The sequence below is a fragment of the Athene cunicularia genome (genome assembly GCF_003259725.1).
Source record: "Athene cunicularia isolate RWA chromosome 10 unlocalized genomic scaffold, athCun1 chr10_part1, whole genome shotgun sequence".
Taxonomy (NCBI): domain Eukaryota; kingdom Metazoa; phylum Chordata; class Aves; order Strigiformes; family Strigidae; genus Athene; species Athene cunicularia.
The window spans coordinates 15,676,581-15,691,458 of record NW_020799112.1 but is presented as its reverse complement, the minus strand read 5'-3'; the positions used below and the strand labels follow the sequence as shown (position 1 = coordinate 15,691,458).

At 45.4% G+C, this 14,878-nt stretch overlaps 1 protein-coding gene across 3 annotated transcripts in view; it reads left to right on the top strand.

The window, feature by feature from the left end:
* Positions 1-14,878, top strand: part of NTRK3 (neurotrophic receptor tyrosine kinase 3) — a 180,642-nt gene that overhangs the window by 99,977 nt on the left and 65,787 nt on the right. The window contains exon 12 of one of the 3 annotated variants that reach the window (XM_026856301.1): positions 9,612-12,304. The exons of the other annotated variants lie outside the window; for them this stretch is intronic. Coding sequence (XP_026712102.1) covers positions 9,612-9,730 — 119 coding nt within the window. The 3' untranslated portion in view covers positions 9,731-12,304. Of the gene's footprint in view, positions 1-9,611; positions 12,305-14,878 lie in introns of those variants that run through there. 3 annotated transcript variants of the gene reach the window in all.

Genomic DNA, 14,878 nt, shown 5'->3' with positions numbered 1-14,878 from the left:
CATATATAAAAGTGCGACTAGAAGTGGATGTTTTTGCATGTTTTTGCCCCACTGTGGGCAGCTCTTGCTTTGAGGAATGGCATACATAGAGGAATCATGGAATAGTTGGGGTTGGAAGGAACCTTGAGATCATCTAGTTCTGATCCTCTTGCCATGGGCAGAGACACCTTCCACTAGCCCAGGTTGCTCAGAGTCCTATTCAGCCTGGCCTTGAACCCTGCCAGGGGGGGGGAAGCCACAGCTTGTCCTCACAGGGGAGGGGCTCCAGCCCCCTGAGCATCTTTGTGGCCTCCTCTGGACCCACTCAAGCAGGTCCATGTCCTTCTTCTGCTGGGGGCCCCCAGAGCTGGACACAGCACTGCAGGTGGGCTCTCATGAGAGCGGAGCAGAGGGGGAGAATCCCCTCCCTCTCCCTGCTGCCCACACTTCTCTTGATGCAGCCCAGGACACAGTTGGCTTTCTGGGCTGTGAGCACACTTTGCTGGCTGACAGTCAGTTTTCCATCCACTAATACCCCCAAGTCCTTCTCCACAGGGCTGCTCTCAATCCACTCATCACCCAGTCTGTATTTGTGCTTGGGATTGCCCTGACCCATGTGCAGGACCTTGCACTTGTCCTTGTGGAATTTCATGAGGTTTGCCCAGGACCACCTCTCCACTTTGTCCAGGTTCTTCTGGATGGCACATCCCTTCCCACCAGTATGTTGACCATACCACACAGCTTGGTGCCATCATCAAACCTGCTGAGGGTGCACTCAGTCCCACTGTCCATGTCCCCGACAAAGATGCTAAACAGCACCAGTCCCAACACCAACCCCTGAGGAGCACCACCTGTCACTGGTGTCCATTTGGACATCGAGCCATTGATTGCAACTCTTTGAGTGTGACCGTCCAGCCAGTTCCTTATCCACCTAGTGGTCCCTCCATCAAATCCATGTGTCTCCAATTTAAAGACAAGAATGTTGTGTGGGACAGTGTCAAGGAGGACATGTCCTGGCTGTGGTAGCAGGCAGGACTTCTGATCATAGATGATGGAGAATAGGAAATAACTTGGGTTTTTTAAGTAAAGCTTTGTCCATTTTTCTCAAGTGTGAAATCCTCTGGCAGAGGGAAAATGGGGTTTGGATAGCTGCATTTTTGGGAGGTTCCATGCTGTAGTGCCTCCCTGTTTGGAAGCCTGGAAGCTCAGCTCCTTCCTTGTCCCTCATCTCTGCTGATATTTGATCAGCACATGCCAATTAACACAAGTTGGACAGACACAAAGGCTTGCACAGAATTATATGGTGTGAAATAAGATTGGTGTGAAGCACTTTAGATACCTTGTGCATTTAGATGACTTGATGTGAGAGGGAGAAGGGAGAGAGAGAGACTTCTTTTCAGACCCATAATGAAACTAGGTCAGAGAAGGGTATGGCAGTCATGTAGTTTGTTAGGCTTTAAGCTGACTGCCAGAGAAAAAATTCATAGCTAGACCACATGCTGGAAAAAACTTTGTAGGAAAGAAACCCTGGTCCTTCCTCCCTTCTTTGAATGAAAACTCCTAATTCACAACAGCCACACGGTTTGGGCTTAGGTCTTCATTTGCTGTCCTTCTGTTATGTGCCAGTTCTACCTTGCTCTGCAAAGCAGTGTGGAGTGAGGTTCTCCTGGTGCACTGCCTGGGGGGCTCCCCACTCACCTCATCTCTGCTTTGCTGGCTGCAAGGAACTTTATAGGTGTTTTATACCTTCTCTTGCAAAAACACACTGTGTTTTGTGGGAGCAAAACCCTTTCTCTCCTCCTGCAGAATGAAGGCTCCCACAAATACCTGCCACTCATTTGGTTGGCGCTACCCAAATTGTTCCCTGGGACCAGCATGATCCCAGCACAAACTTCCTCTGTTTGCTGTCCCCTGTTCCCTTGGGGAAGGCACAACCTGACCTGGGGTGTCTGTTTTAGAGCTTGCCACACACTGGCAGGTACCAAAACATGGTCTGGAAATAAAATCTGGAGCTGGGAGCTCTACCCTGGGAACATTAATGACACTCTTCTGATATATTTTGGTGTAGAAGGCAACTTATTTCAAAAACCATCTAGTGGAGCAATTATCAAGAGAAGAGCTGTGGTGGCAGCCTTCATTTCCAAAACAATCAGCAGAGTAGAAGCGCTGGCGTGGCACAGACAGTAATACCAGACAACGAAGCATCCAAATGGCCTAAAAAAATCAACAAACCCTTGTTCCTTAAGGCTTCCTGCTGCTCTCGCCGTTGTTTTTACCCTCAGCTCTTCGTGTTCCTATTTACAACTCCTCTAGTGCTCATTGCCTCCTTGCCTGCCGAGATCTCCCACACTCCTCAGTTTCCATCCTCAGCTTGTAAACTCCACAAAATTGCATTTCCCCACAGGAAGCTCCTCCCAACACTTCATGCTCTTTGGCTTGTCCTGCTTCTGGGCTTTCTGGAGGGCAGCTCTCACCTTTCTAGACCATCTATTGCTGCAGTAGATAGCAGAGTAAAAAGACTTGAGCAAGCAAGGATTTATCCTGGGCCTTGATCAGCTTCTCCACCAGCCCCTTCTGTCCTCTGAAGAGCAGGAGAGCATCGTTGGCACTGCCTGGGCAGGGAAGGTCCCAGTTGCAGACTGCAGAAGTTGTGTGCTTTCCTATCCACCATGTATGTCTCATTTTGGTGTCTGCTCTCATATCCCGATGATCTGACTTTACCAAGCACTTCTGTCCCCTTCTAGACCCCAGAGCTTCTGGAGAGGATAGGAGCCTGGGAGCTGGGGTTATTCCCTGTTGAGTACCCATGACTGGCTTTGGTTCCCGCAGAGAGTTTGGAGAAACCATGGTCCTGCTCTGTGCCACCATTTTGCCATCTGTGCAATGAATATAACAGCTCCTGCCTCCCCAGGGAATGAGCAAGGCGTAACAAATTAATGTTTATGAAATGCTGTCTGGCTAAAAAGGAAGTTTGCAACAAGGCTGTTGCTGTTCTAACTCAGGGGCTTCCTTTGCTGGTTGGCTCTTTGATGTGGCAATCTGTAGTACTGGTAGATCAGCTGTACCATAATTGGAATTAATCAGCATTTAAGGAACACGAGCCCAACCAGGTTCTTTCCCAGTGGATATTCATTTCTGGGCAGATTAGTCAGTAGTTTCAATAACTCCGTGTAAAATGCTTAGGGTAACTATTGCTATCTGAAGCGGCTGGGGAACAGAGGCAGTGTCAGAGCGATGTAGATACCTGTCAGGCAAAGTGGAAATGAGAAGCTCTTGTAACACTGTGCACAGTGCTTAAATTGGCAGCACTCTGAGGGCTGACTTGGAAAAAAAAAAAAATTAAAAATTGACAAAAGAATATATTTGAAAACCAAAGTGATGAAAATGATGTACTACTTGTTGGGATGGGATCTTTCACGCTGGGTCCCATGGGCTTTGTAGAGTGCAGAGGCAGAGAGAGGGCACGGCAATGAGAAACAGGGACTCACGGACGCAGAAAAACATGGTTGTTGCTCCAGGCGGTGAGAATTGTAGAGGAGAAGGCTCCTGGATGTTAGCAGTGCAAACACACAGAGGGATAGAGGCAGGGCAACAGCTTGGTAACGTCCAAAATGTCAGCTACCACCCAACTCTTCAGGCATTTTGGAAACGCTTTCCTGCAGCTTGTTTTCATGGCTGACGTATAAACCCCAAGAGCTTTGCCATGCACCTTTGCACGGCTGTGGGTATTGTGAGGGACAAAACAGCCATCCTCTTTGCTCAGGTACCTTCTCTCTGACCCAGTAAGTTTTAGATGAGGCAGAGTCTAAGCTCTGCATGTTGTGGGTGAAACTGCTGGGTGCCCAGTCCTTCCCCCTTCCCTGGTCCTCTTACAAGTAATTTCACATACTCTGGCTTCAATCTAATGAAAACAAAACCAATGAGGCCCAACTGATCTGGCTGCTTTCCATCATGCAGTGGGCCTCTGAGTGGCTTTAAATAGCTGCACCTCTGTGCAGTCTGGAGAAAAGCATTGACTGTACCTCTGGACAGGGAGGGTAGCTTTGACTCAAATCACAGGGCATCTCAGACCTGAAAATACCATTTTTTTGTTTTGTCCTTGGTCTTAAATAGTTTTGGGTTTTTTTCTTATTATTTTTTATTTTATACCCTGGTAAGTGCTTTTCTACTCTGGGGCTTTTTCTGAGGGGGGATCGATGGGGAATCTTGGAGCTCTGCCTCTTGAGCTATCAGGCTACATCATTTAATATCTTGGAACTACTCCATCCATGAAAGAGTTCCAGAGAAAACAAACTTGTGATCCCGGCTAATATGGACATGGCCCACATTAACAACGACAACAGTAAAAACGCAATGGATTCTGGAATTACTCCGACCAAAGGTTTAATGAATCTTACATAGTCTTAAAGAGTTCACCGCGTGGAAAACTGCGAGTGCTGCCCTTTTCTCAAGAAACTGTTCAGCTGTTGAGTGCCTGCTGTATTCTCCTTCCCTTTCCTCTGCTCTAGTTAAGCATGAGAGAAATTTGTGTGGAAATGGGATCTTTTGGACCCATTTGCTTCTGCTGTTTCTCTTGCTCTCAGCCTGTCTCTTCCCTTTCCTGCCCTCAAAAACACATGCAGTGCTGCGATTCCCTGCTCATGATTTTGGGTTGTGGAGAAGATGAAGATGCCACAAACTGTAGCTAGAGCTCCATCTAGCACATCCCCAAGAGGTTTCCAGTGACGTGAAGTCTCATTGACTAAAGTGGGAGACTCTTATGCCTGAGGTTAAACCATGGAAAATGAACAAAGATACAAGGTGAGCTGCTCTGGAGGGGAATAAGGACCCTGTTTCCATGAAAATGATCATAAGCATTTCTGTAGCTCTCAGAGCCTTTTTGTGAATCTTAAAAGAGCTGTTAATCTACTTGAAGATCTGCTTCAGGTCTGTGTCTCAGTGTGAAATTCATCTGTGGGCTGAATTTTCTTGTGATTCTCCATTGTGGTCAACAGTGTTGGGCTGGTGTAAATGAGAGGAGGTCTAGGCTCTTTGACTTTACCTTGGACAGTAGAGGAGATGATGTGCTTATCTGCAGCTGAGAGCATCAGGGAGAACCTCATGGTGTGCTGCTGCTGGAGCTTCTGTGACCTGCTTTGTTGTGGCAAGCAAGGCCCCAGGCTGAGTTGCATCTTGCCCTGGTATATGTTGAGGGGGATGTAAAAAAAGAGGGGTTTGTATCATAGCCCTGCAGATGAACCCATCCATGACAGGGAAACCTGGACTGCTGTGTTGCTTTTCCCTCAAATATAGACATATCAGTCTTGGCTTTGACTAGATGGATGGCTGTTTCTTTTGCTCTGGATGCGGGCCAGGCTTGATGGTTTTCATGCCTTCTTTGATGCTATTCATACTTCATATCTGTGCATAGAGGAAGATAAAATGTACTCTGTTATTGGAGTCTCCTATTGCTTTTCCTTTATATCATAAATTCTGCTGTAACACAGAAGAGAGATCAAAGCTTCATTGCCTAATGTGGGCTGTGTGGATAGCAGTGTTATGCTTGGCCAGCTTGTTGCCCCTAATTTGCCATTTTTATTTAACCCATTTTTGCTAGGCGTTACGTGGCACCTTGTTGCTTTTCTCATCCATTCACACAGCAATTAATGCTGCTGTTTCAGAAGCAGTTTCCATCCCTGGGTTTCAAAACTGGGCTGCACCATGCCTGCTGTTGTGAATGGGGCTGACGTGAGGACTTGTGTATTATTTGCTGTGTTGTTTCCCTGCCTCCCCATGTCATGTTCCTTGCTGCTCTTCTCGGGTGACCTGGAGCAGCCTCAGATCTCAAAAGCCCTAGAAGCATGGTATGGTTGAATGGTTGCAATTTTACAGAAAGCAAACAGTGAAGGAGAGGTGAAATTATCTGGTTTATCTCCTTAGTGTTGCTCTCGGTCAGTGGAGGAAGGGTGTTCCTTGCAGGGCACGGTCTGTAGGCTGGATTGGGTACTTGCATGGGGCAGTGGCTGAGATCCACTAGTCAGGGTGTTGGGAAACATGTAAGGCAGCTCTGGAGGACTAAGTGGATGGCCAGTGTTGAGGACAAAACTGATTGCATGGTTTGGTTGCCTTCAATTTTCTTGTCCTTTCATTGCCACATACTTCCAGCCTGCTTAGAGAAATGCCCCATCTGCCCCCTCCATCTCAAGCTGTTAGACCTGCACAGCAAATCTGAGCTCATTTCTCTGCCCCTATTCTCCAACACTCTCCATACATTTATTCCACTACCATACCATGGCTATTAGTAGAGACAGTATCATGTTTTAATTTAAAAAGTTTTCTCACTAGAACAGGGAGAAGCATGAAGTTTAATGTGTCAGACCCTTCACAATTTTGTAGGTCTTTGGAGATGCTTTTGATTTGAATCTACAGGGTGGGGTTGTTTTTTTACCTCCTTACTATTTTCAGGCTTGTACATGGGAGTTTCTCTCCAAATCTACAACCTATGTCAAAGACAGTATTTTTCCTCCTATTTTCTGGCTAGCACTGACAAATGTGAAACTCCACAAAAAGGATTGTTTTTAAAATTTCCCCAACTCATTCTAAGAAGGCAAACACTTTTCTTTCTTACTTTCTTTCTTTCTTTCTTTTTCTTTTTTTTTTTTTTTTTTTAAATTTTTTTTATTTTGGAAAAAAAATAACTAAAGCAAACCCCCCACATTCTTTAAGACATTTCCAAGCTAGTTTTTCAGGAGCTAATAGCTTTGACAGTAGAAAGATGACATTTATCATAACAGCATCCAAACTCTGAACCTGTTGAGATTCACCCATTTTAACCCTGGACATCTCAGTGAACATCATCCATCTCACATCTGACAGTGAAGACATAAACCTAGCAAAAGCCTTGTTGGTTTCTGCTCCATACAAGAGAAGGGGGTTGAAAGTAGCAGTGCAATATGGGAGGCAGCAGTGAGGAAAGAGAGAAAAACAGTGAGGAGAGAAGCTTTTTTTTTTTTTTTCAGATTCTTTGGGGACTTTAATAAATCAGAAGGAGATGATGCCAAAATGACCGATGCTGCATTGCTTTCCCAAGTGAGCAGTATGTGTGTTCAGCCCCTAAGCTTCAGAAACGTAGGCTGTCCTCCTGTCCCATTCCTTCAGTCACAACTGCGTGTCAGTTCTGGGGTAACCCCTACTGCAGTCCCATTCTGCAAAACCCTGCTGTCACTGGAGATCCCTGCAGCTGGGGTTCACAGCACAGTGCTGACAACAAAGAGCTAACCCCTCAGCGTCCCCAGCCTTAAGTCTTGCTGATCTTTCACACGTCCCTTTGCTGAGGCTGTGTGTCCCCAGTGGGCTTTTAGGTCTGTTGGATGTTGTCCGTCAGGAGTGGAATTGCCTTAATTTAGCAGAGCTAAGAAATGCAAAGAAAATAAAGCAGATGGGAGTGCTCCTTGGAGATACTTGGTATTATAGAGTATAGACTTTCCCAGCTATCCTTCGATGGCCATAAAATATATTTATATTATAAAAACAAAACACAATAAATAGTGATGTTCAGGGATGCCATATTTATTTGTCTCCCAGTGACTCTGATAAGAAATTAACTTAGTTTACATGCACATTTCCAAGCACCAGCCCTTTAAACTCTGCTTTGTCTCTGGTAGTTGAGCAAGGCTTCTCACTACTAATGATATTTCAACACTTGGAATTTGCCTGTGAATTTTGTCTATGACACATAAACTGAAGCTGAGCCTTGCTTACTCTCCCATGTGGATCAGCCCTTCAGGGCCACTGAGAATAACAGATAGTTTCCCCCAAACATGCCTAAATAGTTCCAAACTAAACAAACAGCTTTTGTCTGCATCCTCAGGTTATCAAAAGAGGCATGCATTTGATGAGCAGATGGAATAAGATAGTGCAGGAAAGAAATATAAATACATATAAAATTAAAAATAGAAAGAAGTAGGAAAAAAAAAAATCCCAATTTTCTGGCTGGTGTAGATACGGTGTGAGAAACTTTCTGTTCCTAGTCTAGTGAAAAGCACCTTTGCTATTGAGATAATTTACAAGGGCATCCAAGCTGATCCATGCTTCTTTAGTGATGCCAGACTTGGGCTAACTTACCTGATTTGTTGAAGATCCTGTGACTGTGGGAGGAGCAGGAGCATTTTCCAGACCTTAGAGAAATTTTGTAGCCAAGACATCCCAGTAATTTTCTTGGAAAAACCCTTTGGGCCCATGAGATATTGGGACAGATTAGAGCAATCCCCAGGATGCTGCCATGTGTGTCTTGGTCCTGGAAACTCAGTGAATCTATATTGGGGATTTTGGTAAGCGTAGAGGCCTCTAATGTCCACAGACTTGATCTGAGCTAAGAGCAACTTCACTGTAGTCTTAGCATCTACCTTCAGTGACATATGCCTATTCCTGCCGTGTCTTTTTCCAGTCCATTGGAATGGCCTCACTTGTAGAATAGTTACAAACAGGTGTCTGAGAAAGTAATGTAAAAAATGATGAGCTGACACCTGAAGACAAATGCATGGGTATTTTCTGCAAGAACTTGAAGGACTTAGCACAAAAGATGATAGAAAACAGGGGTTCAAGTCAGGAAGAAAAGAAATGTAGGTTAAACACCAGGATGTGTCCTAACAATGAACCAGAACGTGCCCTCCTTCAGTCAGACCTTGAGAAGGATGTGGGACTGTATGTCTCAGCAGAAGGTTTCCCTCCTGGACCTCATACCCAGCACTCCACCACAGGTTTTATCCTTCCAGTCCAGAGAACTATTCTCTGGCAAGTCCCGAATATTTGCATTTTTTGCACTTCAGATAATAACGTTCATCTTTAATAGTAATTAATGTCTAATCATGCTAGTAGTGGGTTTCCCTGGCTGGGGCATCCCAAAGCAGGAGCAGTACGAAGAGATGGTTAATACAGCCCTTGAAAACATATTTGCCCAGTAAGTTTGTTGGGACTGAAAGAAGAAACATGCTTTCTGCTCCACTTACTTTTCCTTTTCATCTGGCCAGCATTTCCAGCAAATCCTAAACCTTCAAATTACTTTTAAAGTGATGGGGTTGTGTAAGGAGAAGATGCCTTCAGTGTGCAGGTTTTGGTGTAGATGGGACAGCTGGGGCTAAGGAAGTCTGTGGGGTTGTGAGAGTCAGGTCTCCCCAGCCTTACAGTGCTACTCTTCAGCTTCAGAAATGCTAAGCCAAACTAAGTAAATCACGAGAGACAAGTAGACCTAGGAAGGATTCTCTGTTTTTCTCACTCCCTGCCTAGGAGGAAGATGGACTAGATATGGAATTAGAACTTTTCCACCCCTGACTAGTGGGAACCTCTAGAAAAGAGTTGTTCCCAGTTCTCTGTCCAGACTACTTGCATGCCCCTCGTTCTCAGAGCACTTGTGCCTGCACGTACCACTTGAAATAATTGCCTGTTCTTTATGGAAAGACAGAGTGAGGTAGCCCTCCTGGAGAGGGAGTTTTGGTTTTAATTTAATGGCAGCCGTTTGCTGGTTATTCATTTGGTTCTTTTTTAATAATTACATGTGTGTCGATATCTCTCTTTTTTTCTAGTTTTGCTCTTTTTTGTTTTTTCGTTTACTTTATTTTGCTTTTTTCTTTTTTCTGTTTTTTTTTCCCCTTTAGGTTTCAGAGAAATTATGTTGAATCCAATAAGCCTCCCTGGACATTCCAAACCTCTTAACCAAGGCATTTATGTTGAGGATGTCAGTGTTTATTTCAGCAAAGGACGTCATGGCTTTTAAAAACTCCTTAAAAGTCCCTGTTCTGATGTCAAGTTTATAGGCTGTGCCCTCAAAATGGTGGGAAGCAGTAAGCGTGGTCTGTATGGATTGAGGTCTCCTCCTAATAGGACTCTACAGCCCTGCCTGTACACACGTTAAAGCCAACTGAAACTGTGGTTTTCTGTCACCAGATAACAGGGTTGTTCTTTTCCTCCAATGGTCGCTGTGTTCGTTAAATATTCCTGCAAGGCACAACAGCAGCAATGAGAGCAAATAAAGAGAATTAAAACCCAATTGAAAGGAGTCATCCTAATAATACAGTAAATAATTGTACTTTTGCTTTAAAATAAAACACAAAACAAAACCAACCAAGCCAACCAAACTGACATCTTTAGTCATGTCCTCCCTGCTTGGAGTTTTCCTTGTAAGCTTGTGTCTTCGCAACACCCAGTGAATGCTGCCATCACCTCTTATGTGGCACCGCCATGGGAGGTCTCCCAGAGTGAGCCGAGGCGGGGAGCCTGGAAGAAACTAAAGCAGAACGAAGACTTTTGGTAAGAACAAAGGCAGCCCCGCTCCCAGTTCTTGCACAGAAAATAATGTTGGAAGGAATAATAATGGAAAGAAAAAAAAAAAAATCTTACTTCTCTGACAGGAAAAGAATGTGGTTATCTTTGAAGTGCACATATTCTAGGAGGCTTTTTTTGTTTGTCTGTCTGTCTGTGTGTGTTAGAGCGGCTCGTTGGATCTGACTATATCGTTGTCGTACTCTGGTCTCTCCCTGCTGCTTGAATGATGAGCTTTATCTGAGGAGTTGCCTGGACTTCCCGCATGGATGGAGAATCCATAGCGCAGGAGGGTCTGTGTCCTTGCCAGGACTAGGGCAGTAAGCAAAGTGGAAAAGCATATCAGATGCACGCAGGTCCCAGTTGCTGGGCCTTTTCCAGCCCCCTTTAGCTCTCCCCTGTATTCCCACCCAACTAGAGATTGATTGTAACGGAGTCATGCACCCAGAACCATCAGCTTGAGGCTGACTGACTGAAGGAGAGGAAAATGAAATATTCTGTTGCTTCTTCTCTGGCATAAACAGGAATATCGATCCTGTTCTCTGGCCAATATTCGTATTCTCTCACCCTCTCCCATCCCATTTTTGTCTTACTTCATCCAAAGCCTCTCAGATGTAAAAGTAAACCCTTTGATCCTGTCCTCAAGAGAAGCCAGCTGCCCTTGCGGCAACTTGCAGGGCTTTCCTTGGACTCTGGATGTCGCATGTACGGCAAGTACAGATTTGCTCACACGTATCGGTGATAACCTATAAACGAGGCAGATTTTCTCTAGAGGAAAAAACCTTCCAAAAACTTCAGGTGTGGCCAGATCCTTTTCTGAGAGGAGAATTGGACCAGGAACTTGCTCACCAGCCACTCAGCTTTGCTTGCCTTCTTGGTGGCCCGAGATGACCTTATCACATCAGGGATGTCTCTAAATCACCAGCCCTGAAGGGTCGCTGCTGCTGGAAAGAGTCACCGTCCCCCTCCGCCAGAACTGGGCAGAAGCCTCAGAATGGGATGTTCTGCTTTATCCTGCCTTTACAGGTGACCTGCATGAACCGCCCTGGAGATTGCCAGGAGGTTTTATTAGCAGCTTTCCCATAGGGTTGTCCCTGGGAATATTCCATTCTCCCGCTTCTTCTCCCAGTTCGTTTGCGTAAAAAGGTAAAGTGCAATAGAAGAGTACAGGAGAAACCGTAGCAGATTGCTTTAAGTTAACGGACATGCCTTAGGGGGGCATCTGCATTAGGATGAGGAGGCCTGGCTCAGGTTGGATGGCTTCTGAAACCATGACCAAAACTCCCAACAATGTTTCCTGCCCGCATCGGAGCTGGAAATGCAAGAGGTGCACTGCCAGAGAGGACCTGCGGCCATGTGTCATTGACACCTCAATTCTGCAGATTCAGAGTGAGGAGGAGGTTCGCCAAGCGTGTGAATCACTGGGTGCTTGTCTGAACTGAATTTCCCCATCTCCTGGAAGTCGCCCACCTGACCTGGGGATGTCTTGTCCGTCTGAACTGTCTCCTCTCCCTAGCACTGTTCAGGGGACTCTGCTCTCAACTGTGTGTATCAGTCGTAGAGATACATCTGTGGGCCTGGACCAGAAGCCTATATCCAAACACCCTAGCAGAGGAAAGGTTGAATTTTACAGCTCAGGTCCATCTCTGCTTAGAAGAAATCCTCCGGACCGTACAGCATAATTTAAAGCAGTTCTCCCCACTGTGATCAATGTCTCAATTTGTTTAACACCAATTAAAGTCTCTGGTTCCTCACTGCTTAAAACGAAAGCCAGTCATGGCCGTTTGCAATTGGTGGCTTTAAGTAGCAAGTCTAAGGATGTTTTGTTTTTTTAAAACTTTATTTTATTTTTAATTATTGTAAATCATTACCTCATTTTCTGTCAATGAGACTCCTCCATCTTTGAGCATTCTTATCTTGCCATAACTATCATCCTGTGCTAATGGGAAATGGGACGGTCCCTTTTCACAGAGACTATAGGGGTGTTCAATGTCTAGTTTCTTAATAAACACTTTATTTTCTAACGAAACAGCTGCATCAGGCCTCTTCTTTGAAGACAAAATAAATAAAAGTTCAGAACGACACGTCCTATAGTCTACTTCTTCATGAGATGATCCATGTGTGGGGAGTCTGGTTTGTTTGCTTTTTCGGGGGTGCTGAGGGTGGGCTTTACAGTTATGATGTGAATATTGCTCAGGTGTAGCTCTTGCTTCTGTCACTCTCATCAGGCACAAAGATGTTTTGCCTGAGAGCTTAGCTGCTCGTGATCTCAGTTGACAACCTGTTGGGTTTTGTGGCTCAAAGTGGTCATATTCTCATGAACAAGGTGGTAATGCTGGGACATAGTGTCAGCATTTACCAAGACAAGTTTCTACACTTAGTGGAAGGAGTTTTATTAGGAGACGTATCTCTCAGTGAGATTGACACAAAAGATTGTTCTGGCAGCAGTGCTTTTGTTTCAGGACATGCTGTTGCGGCAGGTCTTTCTACTTGGCTGTGCAAATTGCTCTTCTGTTGGGTGTTGGACTGTCATCCCTTCACTGGGGACAATTAGCCTCCTGTTAAGCTAGCAAGGATGTGTTGTGGGGTACAGGAGAACGCTGCACTTGATTTCCTCACCAGGAGTTCATGTGAGGATGGTTGGTTGCTCCAGAAAGAGAGAGGAACCACTCTGCAGCATGCGGGGCTTGGCATGAGGGTGCGTCTTAGTTGCTGTGTCTTAGTATTGTTCACAGGAGATGTAATTTATGTGACTTAAAGCTGCTGTGCCAACCTGCAGATGATTGTGGGCATGAGGCTGGGGGTGTGTTTGAGCTGATCTTGGTGGATGGTGCTGGAACCCTCTTAGAAAACCTGGTGAGAGTTTTGAGGAGCAAAATAGAAACATGTTTTCCAGCATCCTTCTGTTCCTGTAACTTCCTGGCATGACTTTCAAGGAAATGTCTCAAAATGATGCTATGAGTGAATTTCTGTATGCTATTCCCTTCTAATGAATATGCTTCTAGAAGTGACTGGGTGCTGCGATTCACAGGATTAGGTGATGGCTGAGATCTTTACCTTCCCAGGGATGTCTGTGATGCCTGAGACAAATGGTTGTCTCCTGACATAAAACCTTACACATGGGATGAGCTATATCAAATTTCATGCTTATTTCCCTTTCCTTTCTGAGTTGTGGGAAACAAACATGGGTGTTGGAAGCTCTGCCTTTTCCTCCCCACTACTTCAGGGTCTGTTATGAGGCTTCAGAGCCCAGAAACATTGCAAACAGGTTGATTAGCCAATTACTTAGCTGCTGGTATGGTCAGCCTCAGTTCATTCTGCTTTGTATTTCAGGGCAATTGAATTCCTTACATAGGAGTTCCCAGAATGTTTTTGATGCTGCCAGTTCCCAAGGAGCTAGCTTAATTATGCCAGTGGGATCTGACATGCATTGTAGAGGGGTTGGGCACTTCTCCTTGTGCTTGCTTCTTGGTCACCTCTGTTGCCTGATGTATTCATGTGAAGGCTCCGTGCTCTTCAAGACAGCTGAGTTGATAACTGCTGTCCTGCTCTCCCTCCCCACACTGGCTTCAAAAAACTCTTGAGCTGTGTAGAGAGCTTATTACCAAAGGAGCTTGGGGTACTGGTTTGATGCAGGCAGTGGTACGTATCAGCCTCTACAGAGAATCACAACCCTGCCTTCTCATTTCTTATACAGTGTGGAGCCTGCATGTGTACAAGCAGAGAAGCAAAGTTCTTTTCCTTGTGTTTTGACTCTAAAAGGATGGAGTCACATTTCTTTCAGTACATGCCTGGAGTGAGTGTGATGGACATGGTATGATTCTGGCACAATACCCCTCTGCATGATGAAAGCAACACGTGGCCTGGTGGGACCCTGGGCTTGGACTTGTTGCAGGCGAGTGTTTGATGTGTGTGATGCTGCAGGTCATGATCAGGGTATAATGAGTCTCTATAGCTGCTTATCTAAGTTGCACCAGCTGAGTCTTGATGTTCTTTGCTGCTCTTCTGTTTACCTAGATGTGCTTTTAAAGAGTCAGCCCTTCTTTCCCAAGAGGCTGGAGATTCTTTTGAAGATGGTGGTTTTCTCTACCACCAGGTCTTCGGCCTTTTCAAGATGTGTCTCAGCCCTGCTGTCCAGGGAGGCAGGGGCAGACGTCCCAGGAGTTGTGGACAGTCAGAAGAAGGTGCTTCTGCTGTTTCAGCAAACTGCGGCAGTGCGTCACCACTCCGCTCTCATTCGTACCCAGAACAAGCTGCAGATCCTCAGAGTTAAGCCCTGGCATTAGCAGAGGATAAAGAGGCCTAGACACAGTAGTAAAGTTAAAAACCACAGGTCCGCATGAGCAGCAGGAAGAGAACATGCAAGAAATCAATGCTGGGTGACTTCATTTTTGCTTAATGTTTTGAAGCACTTGTGGTGTGGTTTATGCAGTGAGTCAAAGAGTCCTTATTAACTGTATTTACCAGTGCCTGCAGACCCTGATCAATTGGCAGAAAAGTTTAACAGGCTGCGGGAAAGTGTTTACAGCCACTTTGGAGGGGAAAGAATATGACAGGAAACTGGCACACACACAGCTGAAAAAGGTGCTTTACCTGGTGAAGC